At 38.7% G+C, this 14,416-nt stretch overlaps 1 protein-coding gene across 1 annotated transcript in view; it reads left to right on the top strand.

The window, feature by feature from the left end:
• Positions 1-14,118, top strand: part of LOC130171444 (chromodomain Y-like protein 2) — a 32,568-nt gene extending 18,450 nt beyond the window's left edge. The window contains exons 3-7 of the mRNA XM_056379463.1: positions 4,080-4,297; positions 10,571-10,743; positions 10,839-11,049; positions 11,215-11,358; positions 11,448-14,118. Coding sequence (XP_056235438.1) covers positions 4,080-4,297; positions 10,571-10,743; positions 10,839-11,049; positions 11,215-11,358; positions 11,448-11,606 — 905 coding nt within the window. The 3' untranslated portion in view covers positions 11,607-14,118. The remainder of the gene's footprint in view (positions 1-4,079; positions 4,298-10,570; positions 10,744-10,838; positions 11,050-11,214; positions 11,359-11,447) is intronic.
• The last annotated feature ends 298 nt before the right edge of the window (positions 14,119-14,416 follow it).

Below are 14,416 nucleotides of genomic sequence, written 5' to 3'. Positions count from 1 at the left end.
TTCATTCGCCATACTGCTTATCCTTTTAGGGTTGTGGGGGGCTTGAGCCAATTTCAGCTGACACTGGGTGAAGGTGGGGTACACCCTGGACAGGTAGCCAGTCTGTCACAGGGCTGTCATATAGAGACAAACAACCATTCATGCTCACATTTAAACCTATGGGCAATTTAGAGTCACCAATTAACCTAACTTGCATATCTTTGGATTGTGGGAGGAAGGAGAACATGCAAACTCCACTCAGAAAGAAAAACCCCAGCTGACCAACAGGTTCGAACTCAGAGCCTTCTTGCTGTGACCATGCCGCCCGCCTCTTTAAACATTCCCATCCAGTTTCTTTCACCTCAGAAAAAGAGGTGCCCTATCAAAAAAAAATATTGAGCCTTACGGTCTTTACCAACTCCTCAGGCACTTCAGGCATATTAACAAATTAAAACCTGTCACAGCATGAAAGAAACTGTGAGAAGACAGGATATCATAAATCTTCTTAACTGTACCACAGTGTTTGAGATACTGGACTCCATCACAGTTAGCTAGCTACTGGCAGCAATCTGGACCAGTAGTAGACCTGTTTACCTGTTCTGTAGAATATAAATGAAACAGGCTCTTAATTTGAATCACTGTTAATTCAGATTCCAACTCCAGATAATTATGTTGGTTAGAAGAACTAACCCCAATTTATTAAGCTTAAATGTATGATTTGAATTGTTGTGTGGTGCATTCGGGTTTGAGAAAGCTTAGAGGGATTCTTGTATCTTCAGCAAAGAATGCTAAATTAGTTTTTGTAATACATGAGAAAATATAACACCAACTCTATTTACAGTGGCAAGAAAAAATATGTGAACCTTTTGGAATGTCATGGTTTTCTGAATAAATTTGTCATAAAATCTGATCTGATCTTCATCTAAGTCAAGGGTATTGACAAATATAATGTGTCTAAAATAATAACACAAGAAAAAATCTGATCTTTCATGTCTTTATTGAACGCACTCATTCAACATTCAAAATGGCAGTGGAAAAAGTAAGTGAACCCTTAGAATTAATAACTGGTGGACCCCCCCCTTAGCAGCAATAACCTCAACCAGGCGCTTCCTGTAGCTCTGGATCAGAACTGCACATCGTTGAGGAGGAATTTTTGCCCATTCTTCCTGGCAGAACTGCTTAAGCTCTGCCATATTCTTTGGACGTCTCATGTGTATGGCTCTCTTCAAGTCAATCCATAGCATTTCTATTGGGTTGAGGTCTGGGCTCTGACTTGGCCACTCCAAAAGGCGGATTTTGTTTTTCTGGAACCATTCTGTTGTGGACTTGTTCGGGTGTTTTGGGTCGTTGTCCTGTTGCATCACCCACTTTCTACAGAGTTTCAGCTGATGTACAGACAGTCTTAGATTATCCTGAAGAAGTCACTGATAAACTTGGGAATTCATCTTCCCCTCAATGATTGCAAGCTGGCCAGGCCCTGATGCAGCAAAGCAGGCCTAAATCATGAGGTTTCCTCCACCATACTTTACGGTTGGGATGATGTTTTCATGACGATATGCCGTGCCCTTTCTGCGCCAGATGTAGTGCTGGGTGTTTTTTCCAAATAGTTCAATCTTAGTTTCATCAGTCCACAAAACATTTTGCCAATACCGCTGTGGAGTGTCAATGTGCTCTTTTGCAAACTTCAGGCGTGCAGCAATGTTCTTTTTAGTAAGCAGTGGCTTCCTTCGTGGTGTCCTGCTGTAGATACCCTGCTTGTTCAATGTTTTACGTATTGTAGACTCATGAACAGAGATGTTAGCCAGTTCCAATGATGCCTTCAAATCTTTGGCTATCATTCGGGGTTGTTTCTTCACCTCATTGATGAGTCTTCGTTGTGCTCTTGGTGTCATTTTGACTGGGCGTCCACTTCTTGGTAGAGTAGCAACAGTCCCAAAGTGTCTCCATTTGTAGATTGTTTGCCTAACTGTAGACTGGTGAATTTCTAAAGTCTTTGAAATCACTTTTTTAACCCTTGCCAGCTTTATGTAAATCAACAATTCTTGATCGTAGATCCTCTGAAAGCTCTTTTTGGCAAGGCATGGCTCACATAAACGTGTTCTTCTTTTGCAGAACAAACTCCAAAAGTTTTAGGGGTTTTTATCAGTCAAAGTAGCTTTAGTCCACACCCCCAAAATCATTGTCTTGACTCCAGGTATGCTAAAACCTGACACCAATTAGCTTTTTTGAGGTCATTAATTCAAGGGTTCACATACTTTTTCCACAAGCACTATGAGGATTTTTAGGTTATTCTCAATAAAGACATGAAAGATCTTTATTGAAGAAATTTACTCAGAAAACCATGATATTCCAAAAGGTTCACATACTTTTTCTTGCCACTGTATGTTTGCACTGGTGACTCAAAGGTCAAGTTTTGTTTTTTTGGGGTTTTTTTTTCAAGCACTGGCTGGGTCTACCTCTTCACTATATAAATCATTTAGAAATCACAGACTGAGGCTCTCATTGCTTGTTTTCCTGAATGATAAATGGCTTACTTGTGGGTTAGTGTTTCCTACCAGTGTTTCCTACCTGGATCTTAGATAATGGACTCATACATTGTTTAACTCATAGTTCTTTTTTGTATCATCCATTCAGCTGATGAAAGTGCACAACTGTGACTGTGTTACTCAGCTCTCACAGAAGCATTTTTATCAGGACATGTGAATTTGTTGGATTAATGTTGGTCCACTAGACATTTTCACTGACATTTTTGTGAAAACGCCTGGAAATGATGTTGCATAATTTCCACATCTGAAACTTTAGTTGGCAGAAAATTCAACTTTATTTGTGTTTTCAAGCTTTGAATATTAACCCATTTATACCGGATGCTGCTTAGCGCCCCTCCCGCCGGCTGCTGCGTAGCACAGCATTGTTGATTCCTCGTCATTTTCATGACGCATGTAGCATATAAATATGTAAAATATGTATAAATATATCATGAAAATGACGAGGAATCAACAATGCTGCACTATGCAGCAACCGGCGGGAGGGGCGCTACGCAGCATCCGGTATAAATGGGTTAATACAAGCAAGAAAAATTCTAATCCATTGGATCTTGCTTACATGATTTCCAGCTCTAACTGTCCAGACAAAAGCGTTGTAAGTAGCTAACAAATACGAAGGAGGAGAAATGCTATGAAGATTAAAACAAAAGTAACAGTCCTACCAACAACAGTCTATGTACAATGTCCATGTACATATATCAAAGGTCCTGTAAATTATGGAGGATTTTAGGTTTATTAATTAATTTAATGAGCTCAGAAGTTCCATTTATGTCTTTGCAATAAGTTGCATAAGTTTAATGCTGCAGTAATATTGCAAATTCAGATATTTACTAGATAAATATGAAGAAAGTCATAAAAGGGTTGATACTAAGAAAATGCTCTTTTTGGGAAACATTCATTTTTCAAGGTAAACACAATTGTACCTGAACTAGCCAAACTTTGCTGGGTTTTATCCACACTTGAGTTAAAAAGCCACGCTTTGGCAGTAACAGTTTTCCTCAGTTGACAGCCATTGAGACTGTACACTCCAGAAAAATTGCTCACTTTTCCATGTCAGATATGCAGATATACTGTTTACACAAGTCAAATCGGGCTCTATACGATCGTTTATCACAAGTATGTCTCAAAGGATAAACAAGCCACTCAGTTACACAGCTTTTATCTAAACCACTGGTTCAGACAGTAATTTCACTATTTGGGGTGGAAATGGTATTCAGCATTTAAATGTTTCTCCCAAAATGTTTATAGTAAATGTCAATGCCATTTTACTGTGCTACTTCCTGGTTCAACTTTGATGTGCATGCAAACAGTTTTTGATGGAAACAAACATCTGTAATGGACATATTAACTATAAAATGATTGTTTGTGTAGCAGTTATCGAAAACAACATCAACCAAGACCCCATGTTGTTGCAATAAAAACATTTTTACACTGAGAAGGTAACACTTAAGGTGATGTTTTTGTTGTGGAGATGTTTTTGTTATCCGGTTTGGCAGTAGGTGTGTAAGATCCACACAAGACAGATTGACCTGTTATGTCATCCCTCATCTGTGTCAGGCCCCCCTCTTGCCAACGGAAAGATGCATCTGCACAGCTCAGTAAAGCGGAAGCTGGCTGAGGAGAAAGGCTACGTGTTCGACAAGCGGCTCAGGTACAACGTGCGACAGAACGAGAGCAACTGTCGATTCCGAGACATCGTGGTGAGGAAGGAGGAGGGCTTCACGCACGTCCTGCTCTCCAGCCAAACGACAGACAACAACGCACTGACACCAGAGGTGAGAACGGCAATGCACACACACACACACACACACACACACACACACGCATACACTGTTTTATTGTTCATGTCCATTAGGCCATTGAATTTTTCTGTTTCTCTGGTACAGTATGAATCAATGCCTACATGTACTTCTGTAACTTTCTGATTGTGGAGCAGATCTAGTTTTGGAAATATAAATGAGAAACGTTTCAGTAACTGCTGTAGAGATGCGCTGGAGCAATGCACTAACTCCCCAACTGTTCCAGGGGAGCTTTTCAGGAGACAACTATAGAAAACTGTGGTTTTATTTGACATCTTGCAGGTGTGAATATGTTTAGCTACATGAATCTTACGCAGAGCATTGTTGAAAAAGAGCATGAAAGCGCAGCAAAAACAGTTTCCTCAAAACTGCCTCCTGCCAAACAAGGTTTCTACAAGGAGGGTAATTAGGGGTACATCTAATCTAGCGCAATGCCATCTGTTGTTATTACAGCAAAATGGAAATTGAACTAGTGAGGAAATCATGCAACAGGTTCATAATGGAGAGCCTTGTGTAATCATTCTTTAATAGAACTGGATTTCCACTGCTTGGCTATGTAGGCATAACACTGACATCTCTGCAAGAGTAAAGAAATGATGTAAAGAAATATCAGCTCAATAATCAAATGCCTAAGTGCTGTAATTTTTGCAATATTGTTTAGTTGTGAAAATGTAGTTTGTCTCTCTTTAAATATTTTGGCTTTTAAAACAGGAGCATCATAATCTAATATTTAATTTATGCTACCAAAAAAAAAAAAAGCCAAAACTTTTACAGTGTTACACAGATATTCCAATACAAAAGAAACTGTTAAAATAAAATGAAAAGAAATTTAATTAAATTATTAATAAATTGCTGATTTACCATTATAGTGAGCATGTAGACAGGATCTCACTAGTTTTAGAAGCACCTTTGATGCGTTCTGATGATAAACCAGCTGAGTCTTTGCTACAGGCATTTCGGGCACATAATCTGAGCAAAGATGCGTTCACTGGCTTTTGACGCCTTTTCTCACAGTTGCCTTTGCACTTTGTTGATCCCCTGCTAACTCATATCAATCAAATTCCCCACTATAAAATCACCATCAGTGGCAGAACAAACTGTAAATCCTATATACAGAGGTTATTATATACATTGCAATCTATCATGATATATCAACTGTAATGACAGGGATTCAAATATTTTGTCACAGTTTTGTCATATTTACATATGCCATTCTTAGTGAGGATATGAAACTCAGAAAGATTAAAAGATTGAATGAAAGAGTTTATTAGGGCTCGAATGTGTATGTGCCACACTGGATGTGGTTTAATGACTCTCTGCTCTGATGCTGTAGCTTCCTGCATTGTGATGATTCACTCATTGAAATGGCTGTCTGCAGTGATGTACCAGCCTCTGATTGGCTGCTCACTTGGACTCAAGGATGAACTGATGATTTTGATAGTCAAAGGTCAAGGTCACTGTGATTTCTCAAAACAGGTTTTTGGTTTCTTGAATGTGATATATCAAGACCACATTGAGTGAAATTCTTCAGATTTGCTACAAACATTCACTTGGACTCAAAGATGAACTCATTAGAAGTTGATGTTCAGATGTCACAAAACATGATTTGGGCCATAACTCACAAATTCATATCATAATTATGACACAGTTTAACACAAATGTACAATAGGATAAAATGAGGTGATTACATTTTATATCCAAATGGTCAAAGGTCAACTTCACTGTGAGATCATAATGTTCTGCGAAAACACTTCTGACTATTATCCAAGGCTGTAACTCAGGAGGGAGAGATTGTGCCCATATTTCCTCCAACTGGGCGGAGGCATACAACCAGTTAACCACAGTTAACACATTTCACCCACTTATATTAACCATTAAAGTCTATATTTATAATTTAAACCATTAAAATTATTGCTGGCATATTATCATTCAGAAAATTATTATTACTTATACCTCAATCTTGATTGTTGACACTTTTTAACAATGAAAATGAAGTTTTTTTTTAAGTTTTTTGGCACAGACTCCTTAGAGGTTTGTCAATATAACAGTGGGGTTAGAGACAGACAATGGCATCTATTACAATCATCCACCCCTGGCTCATAAATCTAAGCAAACAGGATTTTCCTCCTCTCAGATTGTATGATATGTCTCAGATCTTCCACAGAGGGATGTTCTGGCTTTGATATAGTGTCGTGTGCGCGGCCGTGATACTTCACAGGCACTGAAGTGGCCTAAACTGTGCGTGCACATGTGTGTGTACTTTCATGTGTGACAGTAAGCCCGTAAGCTGTGGGCTTATCAAACAGCTCTGATAGCGCCTTCTCTGTCTCTGAGTCTTTGAAGCTTCAAGAACAAGAGAGTCTGCGGATGTGCTCACTCAATGGCTTTAGCAGAGAAAATCTTCAAAAATATCCCCGTACTTTTTTTAATTTTAAACACTCGGTGCTTGCTTTAAGTGAGAAAGTCTATTAACTGGTACTCTTTCTGTCACCTTCCTGGCCTAACGTACTGTTCCTGTGCTATACTGCAATTGAAATGTTTTTGAACTGACTTCTTTTATCATCCATATTCTGTCAATACACTGACTATAAAAGCCCTGAAATTATGAATTAAAATATGAGTGAACAAAGAGATATTTAACAGTTTCTCTTTCACTGGAAGTAATGTAAATCTATCAGGAAATTGCCTTGATCATTCCCATTAGCTGTGAACGTATTAGGTATTTGTCAAAGTCATTTGAATAGAGTCATAATAACGTACAGTGTCTACACTCTCTATGCAGTATATGTAGGATTAATTCCTGTACACCTACTTTAAATAAAGCGACAATTAAAAGGGGCGAAAGGAGTCCCACTCCCAATAGACCTTGAAATCATCAGACATTTTGACACATTTAGGTGCTGCTAATAACATTTACGATGGTTCTGTTTCATTCCATTGTCCCAATTCGTCATGACAGTGTGACAGTGAGCCACGATAAACAATACCAGGACCCTGACACTGAAGCAGCTAAATAGAATTCAGCCATCATTCATTACACCTGTGCTTTTCCTTTTGTGATATGTCAAATTGTCTCATGTAAAAAATTCCTCTTAAAATCTTAAATCCCACAGAAAATTGAAGCTGTTGATGGAGCTCTCTGAGACACCATATTCAAAATCTCTCTCTATTTACTATCTAGCGCTCTGAATTTATTGCTGGGCATTTGTGAGAGCATCCGAAATTTGGGTGTGACATATGCAATTTATATTGTCATCATAAAGCCCCACAATGGAGCTAAAAAAGTACTTTTTGTTAACAATCTCAAAATGCAATGTGTCGCATTTTATAGATGTGAAAATTATAGTTGTGTGATTTTACAACTGACAGTGAGGACATAAAATTATGATTCATAAGCGTCAGGAATCTCAATTGACTGCTCACTATAGAGTAAACTATTGTGTGTCCCTTTATATTGGGAAGAGTGAAAGATTGAACGAGGGAGTGATTTCAGGAAAAAGGCAAGTTACATTTGCTATGAGCACCTGCCCTACAGAAAGAAAAGGCAAAAAAGAGTCATCTGGAAACTAGGAAGAACTCCTAACTAAAACAGGTGTGTCGGATCTACTCAGTCTTATAAAGCATAAAAACATACGATTGACAAGGGAGCTGATGCATACTGTTGCAAGTGTCTTTATTGTGGATACCACAAATATCCTCGAAGCCTCTGCTCACTGCACATGAATTCCACTGACTGCTCTCTTCTTCCTCATTGTGTCACAGAGAGCATCTGCCCATCTCTGCTTCATGTGTCTGAGCAGGATTATAATTCACCTTGTGACACACACACACACACACACACACACACACACACACACACACACACACACAGTTAAAACTGGGGACAGATTATGCTGCCTGGTGAGACACAGAAGTGAATCTGATTAAAGTGTGCACATTGAGTGCAGACAGTGATGGGGTGGTGTGGGTTTGGGGTTTCTAGACAACTTCTGTCTCACAGTGTCAGCTCACTCCCGACTTTATCACATGAGACAAAGACAAAAACACTTGTATTCTGAGGCAGAACGATGCACTGTTGATAACAACTGGTAGGGTTAAACTTCTGTCTTCTCAGCCCATCATAGTGCAAGTATACTCAACTGGAGGCTGAGTACTTTTTTACTCAACTCAAACAGTGTTTCACACAACTCCTATTTGACCCACACTACAGCCAGGAGGAGTAGCTACCTTCAACATACAGTGTATGTTGACTGTATGTTGGCAGACTGTACAGCAAGTTGTCACCTTCTACACTACAAACAAGCAATGCTTTCTTGTGTCGATTCAGACTTCATAACCCACTCCCATTTAAAGGTAATTGGTTTGGAATGACACTTAATGTGGCGGACCCTCCACACACACATGCAAACGGAGTGAGAGAGGGCAGGGGGAGGGTGTTCGGGTCGGATTGGAATTGGGCCATAGATGGCCATTTTAACTCAGTCCCCCAGAATCCTTGACCTTTCTCACCTGGGTGCCAAACCGATCCAGGGACCTTACAACCAGCTATTATTGGTCACTGTGTGACATGTGAACCAGGGTGTCACCAGGCCAACAAAATACAGCTGTGGTTGTTTGTTCTCTCTTTCTGGGTCTTCCACCCAGCTGCGTGAGCACATGCTCTCTCTCTCTGGCTCAACCCCAGCTGTGGGTAGTGCTGCTGCTATCTGAAAAAAAGCTCTTCTCTGCAGACCTACTCACAGTAGACTGCTGCACTGCACTCGTTCTACACGGCAGAGATGCGAGTGCCTGCTTCAGATTAGTCAGGAGTGAACAAGTTTAATTTAGCGCCAGACTATGACACAAAGTCTGCTAGTCGATTTTTACAATCAGGAGCCACGAATGGGACTAAGCGTCGAGCAGCTAACTCTTTATGGAACAAAGAGGCAACCGATAACCTCCTCAGAGACACAGAAGCCACCAGCCAGACAGGCCTATAGTCCGCCAGGAAGCAACACAGGCCTGCAGCTCACTGGGTTTTACAAAGAAGACCGGAAAGGACTTCTCTTTTTCAATGGACTGGGCAAATTTGACTGGGCCTAACCTAGCATAGCATAGCATAGCATAGCATAGCATAGCATAGCATAGCACCGTCCGGCAAAGCAAAGTACTATTAACCTTTGTCAATGTACATGTATTGATTTGATCAATATACCCACTGAGCTTTATTGTTGTTGTTTGATGCTAGTATATTTCACACACACACACCTGTAGTACATCCCTTTACTAGATTTTGCATGTAGCTAACTCCCCTTTTAAGATGGCACCTTTAGCTTACATGAATTGCCTTACTTGGCATACTGTCCCAGTGGTCATCTATGAATCCACAATCTTGTGTAGTTCCTTGTATACTGCTATCTACTGTTTGTAGTCTCCCTTCTTTAGCCATCTTGTCTTTGTCTGTTTCCCCACAGGCACACATGCACACACACGCACACAGACACACTCACCTGTATATAGCACCACTTGCTAGATTAGCCAGGTCTGCTTAATACTGCACCAGAGTGAATGTTGCCAACCTGGACTCTGCAGAACTCCAAATCCCTCCGCTTTTACATAATCTTGATATGCTAATTATGGTTATAGTTATTAAGTCAACAATCAACATTGGCTATCTTGTCTCCCCGAATAGGGTGGTGCCCCGAGGATAACTAAAGTTAATATTTAATATTTACATTTTTAATATTAATGCTTTTGTTAATATTTGATAGCCAATATTGATGCCTAGGGCACTTTTTATAACCTGATTTGGCTCTATGATTTTTGTTGAGTGAAACCGCTCATCTGTTGCTATTTTTAATGTGTGGCTTTATTGAATGTGGTTTCTGCCAAAAAAATTAAAAAACTGTTATAGGTGTAACTTGATACTAAAAGGTTGCATTATGACATTTAAGGTTTTAATATACAATATATATGACCCTCAGAAGAGCAAAACCTTGATATTACAGACTGTGGCTCCAGACTTTTTGTCCCCATTAACATTGACACATTATGGGCACATTAACATTGAACGATAGAAATAAGCATTCTTGCAATCCCAATCAAGTGATTTTCATTTTTTTTCAGACCTGTATATCTGCAATAAAAAAGCTGGCATTAGATGTGAAGGCTTACTCTAAAGGATTCAAAACTTATTTCATCTTCCCTGTTTTTCCTCGTGTGTCAGGTAAGATAATAATGTAATACACATCTCCCCCTTTTTCTCTTCAGATCATGAAGGAGGTGTGTCGAGCTCTGGGTAATGCAGCTGCTGATGACAGTAAATTATTATTGCTCAGCTCTGTAGGAACTGTTTTCTGCAGTGGCCTGGAGCCATCCTACCTAATAGGGCGTTTGTCCACTGACCGCAGGAAAGAGAGCAGCCGCATCGCAGATGCTGTACGGTAAGAAAAAATCTTTCCACTATAAACACAGACTCTCTTATTGCTTGCCATCAGACTGGACAGATTTGGTAGTGATTGTCCTGTGACCTCTTTAGGGACTTTGTGTTGGCATTCATTCACTTCAAGAAACCCATTGTGGTGGCAATAAATGGTCCTGCTCTGGGCTTAGGGGCCTCCATCCTGCCACTGTGTGATGTAGTGTGGGCCAGTGAGAGGGCCTGGTTCCAAACTCCTTGTGCAGCCCTTCATCTCACACCCTCTGGATGCTCCTCTTACACCTTCCCCCAGATCCTGGGCGTAGCTCTGGTGGGTCCCAGCAATATCAAGGCTTTTGGCAAACTTCACTTAATCTAATTTGATCGCTTAATCTAATTATAACCTCATGATTACCCTGTGTTTACCCAAATCAAACATTTGGATTGCATGAAATGTTTAAAATACTGTGTAATTTTCCCCTGTCTCAAACGGCAGGCCAACGAGATGCTGTTCTGTGGAAGAAAACTCACAGCGCAAGAAGCATGTAGTCGAGGTCTGGTGTCACAGGTTTTCTGGCCAACAACATTTAACCAAGAAGTGATGCTACGTGTGAAGGAAATGGCGTCATGCAATGCAGTGGTAGGTCCTGATCTAGACAAGCCAGAGGGCAAAGCTTTCTTTTGAATGTAACTAAATGACCGTCTCCCCTTTCTGTGTGTGTTTGAAAGGTTTTAGAAGAGTCCAAATGCCTGGTGAGGAGTATCCTCATGTCAGTCCTGGAGGAAGTGAATGAGAAAGAGTGTCAGATGCTGAAGCAGCTGTGGTGTTCAACCAAAGGACTAGAGGCACTCTTCAGTTATCTGCAGAACAAGGTGTATGAGAAGTAACTATCCACACTCAGGACACCAGGGTCAGTGAAGATCTGACACTACCGACAGAGGGACATCCAGGATGATAAGGTTCTGATCTCAAACTGAAAGATATTAAGGGCCTTTGTTTCCATCCATCAGCAGAGGGATACTCTGGAGTTGTGTTTTCTTACATCGCTACCAAAAAAAAAAAAAAAAAATCTTCATCATCAACATTAAAAATCAACTTTTTTTTTTTTTTTTTTATTGGACCCACAACCGTCCAGATGTTTCTTCTCTTTTTAAAGAGTCAAAGAGCAAAGGGCCAAATGTGCATTGCTTAAATGCAGGGAGGTACAGAGTGTTTCTGCACCTATGCCCGACTTAATCATCAGGATGTATGAAATAAGTGTATGTCTGAAAGCACATGATAAAGTGATGATAATATATATAAATATATATTTATTTCAAGTGTGTAAAAGAGTTGCTTTCTGTATATAAGATGCATTTTAAAATCTTTTAAGAATTTTCTTATAGTTGCTTCTTGTTTTGAGTTGAAGTGTAAACCAAAGTTTGAGGACAATGATTCTTGCTCCTTAACATACACATTCCATCCGCTCTGTATAACAGAAGACAACTACTAGAAAACTGGTTACAAATGCTCATACATGCTCACAACAGATTCACAGACAGCTCAAAGAAAACTGACTTTTTTTTTCTCTCTTCATCACTTAATTCATTATTTATACTGTAAAAGTCTTTATTACACAGAACAGACATCTCGTTTTCCAGTGACTTTGTTATCATTATCAGAATCACCAAAACTTTGCTTCCGTTACACAAAATCAAAATTAATGCTTATGTACTCATAGTGCATTAGTACATGCAATATCATTCTGTCAATATCCATCTGTCTTCAGTTATTTTTACAGCTACAACATAACAGATATGGAAAGAATTTCATTTAACTTTTATTTATACAAATTTTTCTTTCAAGGGAAACTTGTTTGAATTGAAAGGTATGTAGAAATATTTTGGCAGAAATGGAGAACACTGGAAGGTTTTTGTGAATGCTGGCACTAAATACAATTTATTTGTTCTTAATCAACTGGCATTTTGGCTTGAGTATGAAATGACTTTAGATGATTAAATGAATTAGCGGCACATATCACATGGAAGGATTAGCGATGAATTTTATCCCACTTTATTTGAGCTACATAATAGCTTAACATGCAGCACTGTGGTAGTTCATACATAAAACGTGGCTTCCATTTATCAATGCAGATAGTCAGTGATCAATATTGTGGAAATGCAACGCGACTTTGTCCTTATCTGCATGTGATGATTTAAGATTTCAAGAAATTTTATATTTGGATGTGTACTATAGTTAGGGATCTATTTTGGTTTACCAAAAAAAAAAATGTAGTTCTGTGAAAATTGTTTTGTAAAACTCAGAAGATATTTGTGCATTTTTGCAGTTGTACACATGCAGTAAAGAATAATATATAGATAATGTAGACTGTTTTGTGTAACTAATTGCATGTAATATACTGTACATATAAATGTGTTGCCTGTCTGAGTACCTTGTATTTCAGGGTATATTTTGTACCAGCATTGTAAGTATTGTTAGAAATGTTGCAGTTTATTTTTGTATTTATTTGAGATAAATGTGTGGATGTGCTGTGCCATGTGGTTTCTTTTGCGCCAGAGGCACCCCGACCCTCCCAGTCAACCTTTTTAAATTATCCCATAAAAACTTTGATGAACAAAATGGGTCAGGAAAATGGATAATTTATACAAAAACCAAAATGTTTAAACACTGTTGTCATTGGAATGTTTACATTTTCATTTGACATTATCAGATTAAGTATGTTGTTGTAAAGTATCAAATGCTTGTCAGGTAATTTAACAAATAATATTATGTTTTACTGAGCTTTATTAGTATAAACAGATGATTGATAAAATGACCTTTATTGTCTTTCAGATTTGTCATTTTCATGCATATGAGACTCTGTTAATGCTCCATGACGTTAATGATTTTATTTCTGGCCGTTGCAGTTTGATTGCAGTGAATAATTAATGGCTTGAAGCGTTTGTCAACATTTTTAAGCCATTAAACACTCTAACTCTAACTTTGTACATCTAGTAAGACAGGATAAAAGGATAATCAGCTGCAGAGATTCAGCTCTTAGAATCAAAATTGTCATGTTCTCACAGGCAGCTTGGCAGGTTTGTAACCAAAAACTCCATTAGGCTTAAATAATCATTCAATTTATTTATTTTTTATAATGAAAGGGTTCCTACATTCACTTCTTCACCTATATTCATTGTCGATTGGTAAATAACATTTAATACCCCCATTATTGCTTTAGGGCCCCAAGAAGAGGTGATAGGGACCTGTGTAATGTGGCTGCGAATACAAATTACTCAGGTCGACTGAGTTTAAATCACACTGATCCTTCAAGAAAGGGGTCTTTATGTATTTATTACTTTATTTATTTTAATTTGTAAGATACTATAAATTCTTTTCAGTGTGTCATCTGAGATAAAGAATGCATTTTTTTCAGTATCACACTATTGGTTTCTGTCTAAGGCACCATATCTTGATTCCCACCTAAGCATGTGTTTGAAATGTGCTTGATTATAAAATTTGATGTTTATCAGTTATAACTTAAAAAACAAACTAAACTTACTCCTGTTTGCTTCATTATTTATTACAAATGACAGCGTTTATGATAGGTTTCTGTGTTTTGTCTTTCACAATCACAATATCTTGCATTGTCTCATGTATGTTTTTTTTTTTTTTCTCCCACATTGTCTCAAAGCACATCTTGGGGTGCCTTACAATT

The sequence above is a fragment of the Seriola aureovittata genome, chromosome 1, assembly GCF_021018895.1.
Source record: "Seriola aureovittata isolate HTS-2021-v1 ecotype China chromosome 1, ASM2101889v1, whole genome shotgun sequence".
NCBI lineage: Eukaryota > Metazoa > Chordata > Actinopteri > Carangiformes > Carangidae > Seriola > Seriola aureovittata.
This window is presented reverse-complemented; position numbering and strand designations above follow the sequence as displayed.